Here is a 14,282-nt window from a genome sequence, read left to right on the forward strand (position 1 = left end):
TAAATAATATTAATTTCTTACATTTCTATATATGCTACATCTATATCAGTACTTGCCATAAAGACGTATCTTGATGGAGTAAAGGTAATATTACTGCTTCTTCTTTGCCTAAAGGTAATTTTACACATTTTGTTTTAATGTCAGTCAATGAAACAATAACCGATTCGTATTGTAATTTACTGATTTGTTTAATTCCAATGCTTAAAGAATCGCATGAACTTTTAAATGACTTGACATTCAAATATTTTTTTACCCTGAACGAAAATCTGTTTATTTTTTAAATAAATTTTTGTAAGCACAATTATTGTATCATCAAGCAAAGAGCAAAAATTATCAGCAGATCGTGTACTAATATAGAAGTCCTTGCATTGAATTGATTTTATTACGTTTTCACAATTAGCATTTGAAGTATTACTAAACTGTAAAATTGGATAATTCTTTTCTTTGCGCGACAAGTTCAAATTATCTTCTTCCATACAACGACGAATTAACTGTTCTAAAGGTCGACTCGCAGATTTAATTTTTTTTTAATTTTTTGCATGTAATTTTTGTATTTAAGTGCGCTGAACTCATCTAACAGCCCCCATAAGTTTATATAGTCACATAAATGAATTAAATTATGCACGTTATATGAGACATGCTGATTTCCATATAATATACTATAATTTTCCACAAAACACAAAATAAGCTGCGTGCATAATCAAGCAGTTGTACGCAATATTTTTTTGAACATAAAATTCGAATGGTTACACTGAGGCTTAAGAAATGAACCCAAACAGCACACAACATCCAATGGACGTCCGATTTTGGTCTTTATTTTGTCCAAACGTCCATGGATGTAATACAAATGTTTTAAGAACATACATTATTGGACGTTCAAAATACATTCATATTTGAACGTTTTAAAAATGTTTATTTTATGTACTTTTAAAAAAAATTTTTGCCTAAAAAAATTTTTGTGTAAAATAATTATCAATTCTTTTTGATGTGTAATAAAAATAATAGCATGTATGAAAAAAAACATTTTCTTGAGAATTGGCTCAGATCGATTCAGTAGTAGAGTATTAAATATTTTTAGTAGTAGAGTATTAAATATTTTGCGTATTTAATATATATATATATAACAATATATAAACGCTAGACAATAGTCTGATTATTTAAAATCCTGTGATCTTAGATAAAATATTCAATTTTAATGCAAGTTTGAGTTAATTTATTAGTAAAATTTATTAGATTATATTCATATATACTACATATACATATATGTATAGTTTAATCTTATATTTATTATATTAAGATTGTCTTAAGATTCCTTTCAATTCAATAAAATAATGTGTGATTTTTTTATTGGTTGACTTGGATCTAAAGATCTTTTAAATAAAGATTGAGCTATATATAAATATCAAATAAATTTTACTAACAAGTTAACTGATTTGCATTAAAATTGAATAATATTTTATCTATACCTGCTCAGGTAGCACATGTTCGTTTTATAAACGTTTTCTAAATGTATCCAATGTTTTTTAACCGTTTAAGTACCAATAAGAAACATCTCAACGGAAACGTTTTTAAAACCATAGTTTAAGAAACGTATTTTTTACGTTTTTATAGATGGAATAAAAATTAATTTTCAATTGAAAATTATATATATATATATATATATATATATATATATATATATATATACATATAGAGAGAGAAAGAGAGAAAAGATAATAATATGGCTATCCAATTGCGCACGTGCGTGTATAAAACATTTTTTAAACAAGTATGTGCAGCAAATCAATTCAATCTTATATGGTCGCAGCAGCCGCGATGTAGTTCGCGGACCGCCACTATAGGGGACGACGCACACGGCACCTTTCTCGTAATGCAATTTACACTTCAAAGGCTGACCAACATAAGCAGACCACCCACAACGACACAAAACGGATCAATCTATGCTATCATAGTGAGCTCTCGGGGCTTATGTCGTATTTTTATCAAGCAAGTTTTTCTTGAGAAAAGGAAACTATGTTGAATTTTTTAAATTTTATGTGTTCAGATTTTTGTTATTTTTCTTGACCATTATTAATGCTTAAATGTTTTTTTTAAGAATATATAATATATATGATATTAATTATTGTATTATTATAAACAGAAAATATAAATTACTGCGCATTTATACATATATATATTGTATATTTTTTTATTAAAAAAAGTTTTTTATTCGTGAAAAATAATATGTTTTATTACAAATTTAATAAAATAATGCACATACGCGCGCGTGCGTTCGAAGAAACATTTGTGAAACGTTTTTGAAACGAGTATGTGCTACCTAGGTGATTATTTTAAAAAGTTCTTTTAATGTTCAAAACAGGTCCAATTTTGGTCTGTTTTTCTTTAAAATAGACGTTCTTCAAGGCGGTAACTGGCGTACCAAGGCGGTAACATGGTACGTTTTTGAAATGTCTTTAAAATGTCCACAGTTCTAATTCGGATGTTTTAAATATGTCCGCAACGTCCAGTGTATACGTTTTTAATACGTTTTTAAAACGTCATTGTGCTGTTTGGGAATGTACTTATCACGAGATAATTTATTGTAAAATATTACGGGCCTGGTGTACAACAACAATTGCCTAAATTTGGTACCTTGAAATCGATCAACCTGATCGAGTGATCTTGGTTTCCAACAAAATTCCTTCGGTAGAAAAGCCGAAAATGACAGCAACAAATTTGAAATGTGATCTAATACAGTTTGCACAAAACGTACGTTTATTTTACTCTTTATCCAAAACTGCAGCAATTTTTTCATTACTCCTAATAACACAAGGTGCATGTAGTCCAAAGGAAATTGTGTGACCATTCCAATATTTAATTTTTCAGACTTGAAGTGAATTTATGATGCTCTTCCTGTTGTTTGAATTTAAAAGATTCATTTGATCTTAATGTTGCATGGATTTCTTGAAATGTGACTCGAGGTTTTATGTAATCTCCCTCCTGAATGCAGTTACCACATCCAAAATGGGCCCCACAATTCCTTTGATAAAAGATCTTGCAGGGGTATCGCAGATAAATGTATTTACTTTTACAGTTATTTTTCTATTAAATTCTATAATGCCTGATTTCAAAATTTTAATACAATAATTTATAAAATATTGCATAAAATCATTACCGCATTTTGGCTTTTTATTACCGTGGTATACACCAACTATAAATGGTTCGGTGTAAAAATCTGCCACAATACTAGCCAAAATTGACTGCCGGATGACTTTGTTAACGGAAGACCATCTACGTTCACGTTAATCTTTATTTGTGATGGACAAGAATCTCGTAAATAATGCTTACGAAAAGACTTTTTTAAACTTTCACCTGCACGATAATAATGCCCCGACTCCATTTGAAAAATATCCACCTGTTTAGGAGTTCGAAGCAAAGTTCTAGCATCAACTGGTAGGTCATGGCCGTATTTCACGAGAATTTTCAATAAACCACTTAAAACAAAATGGCTCAAAGAATTCTCAATGGCCCATTTTCGAATCTTGTCTAAAATATCAGTTTTACAAAAAAAAATCTTTATCAAAATTGCTTGACGAAAAATTATTTTCATTGGCACTAACTCTCGAACATATAGAAATTAAATCATCATTTACATTGAAATCGTCAAAGTCAACTACCCTTACATCATTTTGCTGCTGAGGTAATTGCTCGATGCTGTCTGGTACATTAGCTTGACGTACAATATCATTTTCAACTCTTACAGAATTTATATTATTAGGCTGATTACGAATATTATTGAGTTCTGTTAAAAAATTACGTCGCTGCTGCTTTGATGTTAAATAAGGAATATCTAGTTTTAGTTTCGTTCTAGGCATATTTAAATTTAATACATAGTAGGAAATAGTAAATATATAGACTGATATTAAAATTACGTGTTTCCAATTAATTGCTCTCAATGACAAAGTAATCCATCTCAATATAAAATGTTTGAAAATATCTGCAAATAACAAAAAAAAAGATGCAGATAAATTGAATTAAAATGATGAAAATTGATATTAACACAAAAGTTTAATAAATACCATACTTTTTCAATTTGCACTAGAACATTTTGGTAATACTTAAGGAGAGCTCATTCCTCACCGCACAAAACGAACGAATCTGGCAGAAAAAAGCGTCGCTCTGTCCCCAAAGGGAGATATCGGCGATACTTCCGAAAACGAACAATATCTGATTTAGTTCAAATTTTGGAAATAGGTTTTTTTTAATAAAAAAATACATATGCAAGAAGGATTTTTGGCGACTCGAAAAATTTTTTTAATGTTGGTAAGTAGGGAATCCATAATTTGTAGGCAAAAATTTAAACGTGTGTGTATTTGTGTGTGACCACACGAAGAAATGTCTTTGTTTACATTTTTTATGAGTGTACTTGTAAAATGAGTAAGTGTTAACACCGTTACACACACACACACACACACACACACACACACACATTTAAATTTTTGCCTACAAATTATGGATTTCATACTTACCGACATTAAAAAAAATTTTTCGAGTCGCCAATAATCCTTGCATGTTTTTTTTTCGCTAAAAAAACCTATTTCCAAAATTTGAACTAAATCGGATATTGTTCGTTTTCGGAAGTACAGCCGAGATATCAACAATTAAAGTTGACAAAAAAGTTTAATAAATATTATTATTCTTAAAATTTAATAAATGGAAATTCGCAAAGCGTTATGTAGAAAACGCGTGGGCGTTCTCTGCTGTACCAGACTGGGGCAGAAGTCGCTACAATTGTTTGTTTCCACATTGTTCTGCTAGTAGGGCTACTTTAAACAGAAGCGTCTATTTTTTTCGATGTAGCAAAAAAATTAGTAAGTTACATAATTTTCAGGCTCCTCCGATTGATTATCGTTGCTGTGGTGGAATTCTGTAACTCGTTATCTCGTCGTTATGTTTTATACGACAATTGCGCAGCTTTTTTATCATATAAAATATCTGCGCAACTGTCGTTATAACGCATAACGACGAGATAACGAGTTACAGAATTTCACCACTGGAGTCACAATAAAGCTGTATACCAAGAAGTTATGAAAAGTTATGAAAAAATATCAAAATTCGGAAAAGTACCTATTGTAAATAATTACCGGAAATTCTTCTCCAGAATAAAAGTATACGCAATAGTATCAGTCTATAAAATAGAGTTTCTACCAAAAACGGGAAAAAATGTTAATCCGGTGTCACATCGTAACAAAATGTTTGCTCAATATAAAATAAGATCTACAATTTATATATTTACGAAATTAGTATCCATAGACTGGTAGACGACAAGAACAAACAGTGTCAAGTTTCGAAAATTAGATTTTGATGTCTAGTTGAAACAAAATTGCGAAACGAAAATTTAGGTTATATACATGTAAAAAATAGATAAGTAAATATGAAAAAAAATTTTTTTTATATAAAGTCCAATTTACAAATTGATATGTATGTATTTAAATATAGAAAAGAATTTCTAAATCTAAAAAAGAAATACATACGGAATTATTAATGAAGTGAACGACTCTGCATTATCGACCCCGATCAAGTTTGAGAGGCAGCCCAGCATCCTCTTAATAGTTTTCTTCTCAAATAGTTTCAAATTAAAGTGATAACGCAATATGGTATCGCCCGATCTTTACTGATTAATAACAAAAAATGTAAGAATAACAAAAAAAATTTTTAATGCATTAAAAATTTTTGAAACTAAAAAATTTTTTGTTATTAACATAAAATCACTCTTTATTTTGTGCATATTTTAATTGTGTAAAACAATTATAACTCTGTAAAAACAAATTTAAAAATATTTTTTAATAAAAATAAAAATGTAATTTATTTCAGGATTCCCTTAAAAGATGTAATTTTTATCGAAAAATATATACAGTAGTGGCAAAAAATAGGTACACTTGCTCTTGTTATTATTTTTTTTATTTGTAAACACATGCGTTAACGCTTGAATAAAATACTTTTTACCTCAACAACGGTATGTATTAAAAGTGTATGTATAAAAAGTTTTTTACAATTAAAAATTTTACAAATAAAAATTTTTTACAATTAAACAATGACAAGAGTAAATGTACCTATTTTTTGCCATTACTGTATGTGTGATCTGTTTTATATTTGAATTACGTTTTCATTACTTTAACATATAATATAGTATGTCGTATAGCCAATTTGTACCATGATATATGTCCATTTACCTCTATATATTGGGATAAGCTGGTTACAATGCAGCACGTTCGTATTTTGCTTATAACGAGAAGGATATATATATATATAGCATTATTTTTAGCATTGGAACATAAAAAAAGTTCCCTCTATCCTATTAGCCTAGTTTAATCGTGATAATCAATTGTTTAAAAAATTAAATGACGATATTATAAAAATTGTGTCAATGAGCCCTGGTCTCCTCTACACGTGTTTTTTCTTGCTGATTTTCACAGATGCGCGACGTATGTGCATCGTTCATCGAATCACAGACACGGCGAATGTTGCAAGAACGAAGAGAGACATCCTCCGCTCCACACTCGGGACCTATATAACTGTACTGGCTGTCTGGGTCAGGGGGCGGGCCGCTACGTTTGTAGTATCCTCCGTATATCGGACAGGTGTACCCTATTCCGACTCCTCGAGTTCTCGCGTGCCTCTGAGACCGGCGACCGTACGCCGCCGTCCCGCGCGCCTCTTTCAACTGTCGCGAGTGGGCAGAGTATCGTGGATCATCACGAGGTGATCAGTCGTTCGCACGGAGCTTCTGAAGGCTCTTGTAGAGAGCCCGTTCGAGAGAGTATCCAAATTCACCGTACGTTTTTTTTGTTCGCCATTAACAGTATTTTTATCAATCTTGCCTTTATAGCCTTTCGCGCTCGCGCTTGAAACCACTAGAGCGTGCGAAATCAAACAGTTGTGCGCCGAGACTTCTAACGTCTTCTAACTAAAGCGATTTTGATCAATGTAGCAACTCGAAAGATTCATTCAGTTCTTCGTTGCGTGACATCCGAAGAAGAGTTGAGCACATTGGCGATTATTTGCCATCCGGATTCGCTTGAGTATCGGCTCAGAGAAGTAAGATATCATCGCATCACCAATATCAAGTTAGAAGACCGAATATTCAGTCACTGCATCTACTATTTTTTTTGTAAGCTCGGTTATTCAATTTGCTTCCAATCGTTTGTTTAATGTTTAGAGAAATGACATTTGCAGTTAATAGATTTAACGCTATTAGATTTAAAATATCCCCTTGATTATAATGTACGAAATACACCACAAATTTAATTTCTTAAATATTCTACGGTTCTCTGAGCCTCGTGTGACCACGATGAAAATGTCGTTACAGATAATTCGCTGCTATTAAACGCGCTTCTTAAGTCTGCCGAACGTATGTACGTGGCGGTTAACGATCAGCTTGCACAGGTACGTCATAACTCAATTAGCGCTGCGTCATTAATTAAGTTATTAGAGGTAGGTCGCATGTCATCGTTCTACGTTTCTCTAATGCGTTAGTAATGGCTGGAGTGTAGGTTCATTGAGAGAAATTATACGTCGCGCTATAGGAAATGCGGCACGGATATAATCGTGACCACGTGGTGGTTGACCACTCCGAGTATTCGTTTCGACGGACTAATGTTATGGAATGGATAGGCTATTCTATAATAACGATAGGAAATTTTTTTTAATTTATGTCATTTTTTTACATTTATGTTGTAATTGCGTATATATGTATAAATGTAATGTTGAAACAGTATTAATGTAGCACATATAAAATATAGAATAGGGATAGGGAGATTGAAGAAACATCGCCGCACAATTGCTACACAAGTGTTTTGATAATTAAAATTGCATGATAATTAAAAAGTGTATAATACCATTGGGTAAACGGTGTAAACCAAACGAAGAGTATACTGAATGGACCGCGAATTTTTTATGATATGTACAATCGCGCGAGCGTTTACCGAATAAGATAAATGGACTACATATCGATAGTAATTAGTAGAATAGCTTTAAAATCTAAGCTTCGAAAGCACATCTCTTTATAATTCTCTTATTCTTGAAATTTGTATAAAAAATTTATCAATTTATATAAATATTAGGTTCCGTTTTTAAGTTTGAAATTTGGGGTAAAATTTTTATTTTGTCTTATATTATTATTAAAAATTAACGCATAATTTCTTTTTATAGACACACCTTATTATAGATTAGTGTTCTCTTATGGTATACAAATGTATGCACAAAAAAAGTTAATTAATCTAAAAGAAATTAATTTTAATAATTGTTTCATATATAAGCAAGAATATAATATTATCTTTATAAAATTTGTTAATTTTGAATAAACATAATTTGTTAACATAAAAAATTTTGTATCAAGAATTTTTTTTATTATCGAATAATATTTTTTGTTAAATTGAGAGAAAGAAGCATTGGTTAAATGAGTAACAATATTCTTTAAACAAAGAATTAGAATTTTTCGTGCGCGCGCGCGCGCGCACACACACACACACACACACACACACACACACACATACTAGTACTTTTTAGATAAATATTGTAATATTAAAAAATAAAATTATAATATTTTACTCAAATTTAAGATTATAAGACACTTTTAAAAAAATTTTATATTTTTGCTTATACACAGAAAAGGATACTTAATTCAAATAAATGGTCACTTATTATAAACATAATAAATAACTATTATTTATACCTATATTATATAATAAATATATATAGTAAATAAATATTATTATATATATTAACTAATTATAAAATGTATTAATGACAAATTTTATAATAAATAAATAAAATTTATTTCAAATAAGTAGTATTTTCTATAATTTAAAAAATATTATTTGTTTGAAATAAATATTATTAATTTTTTATAAAATTATCATTAGTATATTATTAGTATATTATTGAAATAATTATTTATTTGAATGAAGTATCCTTTTCCGTCTGTGTATGTGACATAATAAACGTTAAATTATTACTAACATTTTTTAGAAAGATTATAAAATGTAGATCGAGTTAAATTACTTTGTTATATTTAATCCATGTGCTGCAAAATAGTAGTATAGACCGCATGTGTATATTACTGTACTGTTCTTGGAATTGTATAATGGCATAATAAGATAAGGTAATAAGATGCGTTCATTACGATATCCATGCGCAATGTTCTATTTCAATTTAATAAGAAAGATTACCGGTGATTTTCAACGCATGATTATCTTACATCGTGAATGTAAAAAAGTTTAATTTATAGGAAGAGAATATTATACAAGTTTGTGTACAATTTTTAAAACAATACAACTAACGAGACAAGTGAGATCTAGAAAAATAAATATAAATAAATGTTAATTAAATGGCGTTTATTAATCTATTAAAGTCCGAAACAAGTAACATAAACTCATTTTATGCGTCAGTCTAGCTTCTTTTCGAATGTCTGTTAGTAAATATTATTTACGACACATCTTTTTGAATGTCCGTTATATAGAAGAGAAGATAATGAGAAAGAGGGACAAGAAAACAGACAAGTCTCTATGTTCGTTCCATATAGGTCGCTATTAGGCTGCTGATTATACGAATGCTTAACTTCGAAATTGCAACATCAATGGAACCGTTATATGTATTTGACACCATGCCACATTTTCAGTATGCCCGATTCTTGGTTAATACGAAACGTGTGAACAGCTAACAGTGATTTTTCGAGTTGCTACTTGCAAGAGCAAGAATAAGTATTGTGGTGGTTTATCATAACATAATTGCAAAAGTAGAATAGCAAGTAACATATTATATCATTTAGTGACTTTGCGGCTTTCGTGACTCGCGCTTCTCCAGACTGCTTGCAATAGTTGGTTCCACGTGTTAAGATCAATCAATTGCGACACAGCTGATCCTCGGTTACAACGTTAAACATGTTTTATTTAAAAAATTCAAAACTATTGTTCGCAGATTTTCTTTGAATATCAATATTTTTGTTCTTGCTTAACAATTTATTGGAGAAAAAGCGTTGAGGAAATTTTAAGAAATTACAAATCAGATTATCGAGACCTTCCGATTTTAGATGTTACAATGTGTCGTATGTACAAAGTACGGGATTCGCAAACTGGACGAATAGCCGACGGCCGCGCCCGGTTAACTGGTTGATCCTTTTGACTTGGAATCCACGTGCGCGCGTGCGGTCGAGCGTTGATCGACGGGAGCCTACTTGCCTACATTCATAAAACGTCAAGCATACCACTCAGACACCGACTGCACATTACCGCATAGTCCGTCTTACATATCGTCTTTGGCTTTTCTCTTTCATGCATGCGCGAAAGCGGTCACGCCATTTGTCGTTAGAACCGGCATATTTTAACTTTATATTTTAATATTTTTAATTTAAATGTCATAACAATCGAAACATATTTAAAAATTAGAAAATTTAGATAGATAATCGCCGCGAGAAGGAAAACAACATTTTTTATTCTGTGTAAACGGCATTTATGATTAATGGTATAAGATTTAAAAATTTAAATGAATTAAGCTTTGCATACTTATTGTACACATATATGGGTTATCGTATGCATACATCACACATGCATTATATATAGTATATGTATGTCGTGAAGAAGAAGAGTGCCTATGGAAGTATTTCTATCGCGTGTTCTTCGTAAGAAAGCGTTAAAGCGTAGAACGTTCAAACCATTAGACAAATTAGTACCTACTCGCGGCATCAATTTAGCTACCCGCTATTTACATGACTATTTTCTCCGTTTGAGTCTCAACTTAACGTTTAATAAAGTACTCGACAGGTATTTCATTACACTTAATTAAAACCAGTTCATTATTTTCTCTTTCCGTATATATTTATACATACATCTTGTTTTGTAATTAGATTAGCTTTGATCCTCTAAAAGAAAGTTGCATAAAAATTTGCAACTGATTTTTGTCCTGTATATACGTACAAAAAAGCAAATGTAATTAACAAGTCACAATCAATATTATATATATTCACGTCTTTATTCTCTCCTTTATTACGAAAGATATGCATATGTAACAAAATTATTTTCTGATAATTCATTGTTTTATATAAGTAGTTTAGTTCAAAAAGCTCAAGAATCATTAAATATCTGTGTTAGATAGTTTATTTAGCAGCTTGTGCAAATGCAGACGTTCTACTTCCAGCTAAGTTATTACAATGAATGACGATGTAAAACTTGTACATTAGCTTCTGTATGTTCGCTTCTGCAAATTTAGCGAATTCGACTTGCATCGATAGATGCAACCGCGGTTTCACGCTTACAACGAAGTAACGGAGCGAAAACCCGGACATTCGAGAGGAATTTGGGACAGGCGGCTTAGTGGTTGCGCGAGGTGAACATGTTGCTTGATAATTGATGATCAAACATGAGCGAAACGAGCGAAACGCGAGTTCGACACAACACGCTGCCCTATAGTTGCATCCTTTACCGCAAGGTAGAGGAAATGAGACATGGTTAATAGTAAACATGTTTAATTTGATCATTATAAAGTTTTGCTTCGATGATGAATTTACACTTTTGTGTTACATTTTTAAAAAGTCTTATAATTAATTTTGTAAAACTTTAATTTCAGATCATAGTTGTGTCGAGCAGTTGGTGATTACACCGACAGAAAAGACTGTCTGTAACATTACAATAGCTGTGAAAGACGGTTTCTTGACTTCCACACCTACTCGATCGTACAATTATGGTTACAGGTAAGTTATTATGTATTTAATACAATTGTTTTAAAATTGTCAACGTTACTTTTGCATACAGATTATTTTAGAAATTAAGCATCCGAAAAAATGGAGAAAGAGAGAGAGAGAGAGAGAGAGAGAGAGAGCTGTACTCTTTTATTAATAAAGTTTATTAATTTATTTCTTATTAATATACATAGCGTATTTTGTAAAATTTAATGACAAATTAAAACTGATTCTTCGACTGTATTTTTGTTTTCCTACCTTCAGATTGTAACTATGGGTCTGTCACGCTGGACGCCACATTTCATTTATTTCAAAGTAGAGAAAAAATATAAATAAATCTAAAAAATTTTACAAATTATTTGTCAACATTATAGTTGATGATGCCACAATAATTTGTACAAAATTGTTTGTTGAATATTTTATTTTTAATACATTCTGAATATAAATAAAGGAAATAAATGGTTTTCTTAAATAGTATATATAACTTTTGTCCGTATAAAGAAAAAATCATTTTAAGGTTTCTTACTTTAAAGTTCAACGTTTAAGAAAAAAAGTGTTAATTGATACTTATAAGAAAGCTAAATTATTCGGAAGAGTTATAAAATGGATAATTTTAAAATAAGAAGATTGATAAATCAGAATTAAAATGTGAAATAATATACAAACTTGTAAATACATTAAACAAATCATATTTAACAAAATTTTATTACGAAAAGATAAAATACATGGAAAAAATTAATAAAGATTTTTCCTAAATGACAATCAGTAGATAAGTACCGGCCAGAATAATATCACCTTTTGTAAGTATAACCAGGTTTTTTAAGTATAACTTTTGTCAAGGTACATCAAATACGCTAAAAATTTTATAAGAGACATCTAGTAGCAGGCACACAAAGTACCCAAAGTTGTGACAAAGTACACCATGATTTAAAAATTTTTTATTAATTTTGTGAAAGTTGCACATTTTTGTTATCTTTGTTTTTCGTGTCACGCTGCCAAGCTGTAATCGGTGCCAAAGGTTTTGATACAAAGTACTAGAGTTGTACAATATAAATTATGGATATGTTGTTTATTTTTAAAGCGTTTGTATGTATTTGTTATAATGCAATCAAAATTTATTATTTCAGAAATTTCAAATAAATTAATGAAAAGTTATTTCTTGAGTAAGATATACTTGCCATCAAAATATATTATAATATGGTAAAAATCCGTGCATTTTAAAACAAGTTATGCTTAAAAAACCTAAAGGTGATATAACTTTGGCCGGTATTGTATATTATTACTAATTTGCAAAGGTAGACTTATAACTGTAATGATTAGTGAGTATTTATTATCTTTTAATAATTTCGGGTTTAATATTAGTGTATTATCACTAAAAGATCAGTATATTTTTATTCCATTTATTGATATGTTAAAAGTCTATTATGGAAAATCAATGTATTTTCACACACTTTACTAATTTTTTACTAATTGTTTTTTGGAGAGTTTATTTTAACTCTCTTTGACAAAATTATATTTTTGATAATAATTAATTAAAGAAAGAAGCAATCTGTCAAAGTATTTTAATCAATGGAACACACTTATTTTTTCGAACACGGATGACACTCTGGATCAACATGACTTTGCGCACTCTTTCATCTGTTGCCATTTAAAAACAATCAATCCGATTGCTGCCAAAAAATTTTGAGATAAACTTTAAACATTTTCGAATAAATTTATATAGTTTAAAAGTTTAGTTAAAATTATTAACACAGTTAAAAAAATTTGCGAATAAAAGAAATTTCCTCAAAAGAGAGAGAGAGTTGTTTTGCTTTCGTTGTTTTGGTTGTTGTTTTCTTTAAGCCTGGTAATTTTAAAACTGCTTTAAAGATATTTCAAACAAAGTCGATGTATAGGTCAAATTGACTCAGTGTGTTCTCCAACAGAGAAGAGAAATACCTTTAGGCGGGTGAAAAAAAGTCAATTTTCTGAATTTTTTGAAAGAAAACGGTTTGTCTTACATTTTTAACTTTACATATTATTTATTGTTACTTTTAATTACCGCAACGTTTTTTTATTATAAAATATTTAAAAATGGCAGAGATATGGTACTGTTTGTCGGGAAGGTTGTGACGCGAATTGTCAAATGGCGCAATTTCTAGCTTCTGCTACATTTATTGTTACTTTTAATTATTACAACGTTTTTTTTTTATTAGGAAATATCTAAAAATATCGGAGATATGGCACTGTGTTTATCAAGAAGGTTGTGACACGAGTTGTCAAACGGCGTAACTTCTAGCCTCTGCTGTATTGGTCTGAAACAAAAAATATAAAAATTTTTTAATTATTAACATTCATACGGTGTGCTTGAACTTAAAAAAGTGAACAAAATTAAAAATTGAAGAAATTGCACATTAAAAAAAATTTATTAAAAAATTTTGTGTAAAATATAATTTTTTTAAGCGTGCAATTTCTTTAATTTTCAAATTGTTTTACTCTTTTTAGGTTCACGCTCACCGTATGAATCCTAATAATAAAAAAATTTTACGTCTTTTGTTTCAAACCTATACAACAGAGACTAGAAGTTACG

The 14,282-nt window shown here is 30.0% G+C and overlaps 2 protein-coding genes across 4 annotated transcripts in view; one reads left to right on the forward strand and one right to left on the reverse strand.

The window, feature by feature from the left end:
• LOC105836408 overlaps positions 1-14,282 on the reverse strand; it is a 198,634-nt gene that overhangs the window by 44,820 nt on the left and 139,532 nt on the right. The window lies entirely within an intron of this gene.
• The window catches only part of LOC105836409, a 34,086-nt gene continuing 25,665 nt past the window's right edge, over positions 5,862-14,282 (forward strand). The window contains exons 1-3 of one of the 2 annotated variants that reach the window (XM_036292873.1): positions 5,862-7,077; positions 7,349-7,425; positions 11,602-11,725. In XM_036292873.1, coding sequence (XP_036148766.1) covers positions 11,716-11,725 — 10 coding nt within the window. In that variant the 5' untranslated portion in view covers positions 5,862-7,077; positions 7,349-7,425; positions 11,602-11,715. The remainder of the gene's footprint in view (positions 7,078-7,348; positions 7,426-11,601; positions 11,726-14,282) is intronic. The other variant, XM_036292935.1, reaches the window with a different exon arrangement.

Source organism: Monomorium pharaonis, chromosome 1 (genome assembly GCF_013373865.1).
Source record: "Monomorium pharaonis isolate MP-MQ-018 chromosome 1, ASM1337386v2, whole genome shotgun sequence".
In the NCBI taxonomy this organism is placed as follows: Eukaryota; Metazoa; Arthropoda; class Insecta; order Hymenoptera; family Formicidae; genus Monomorium; species Monomorium pharaonis.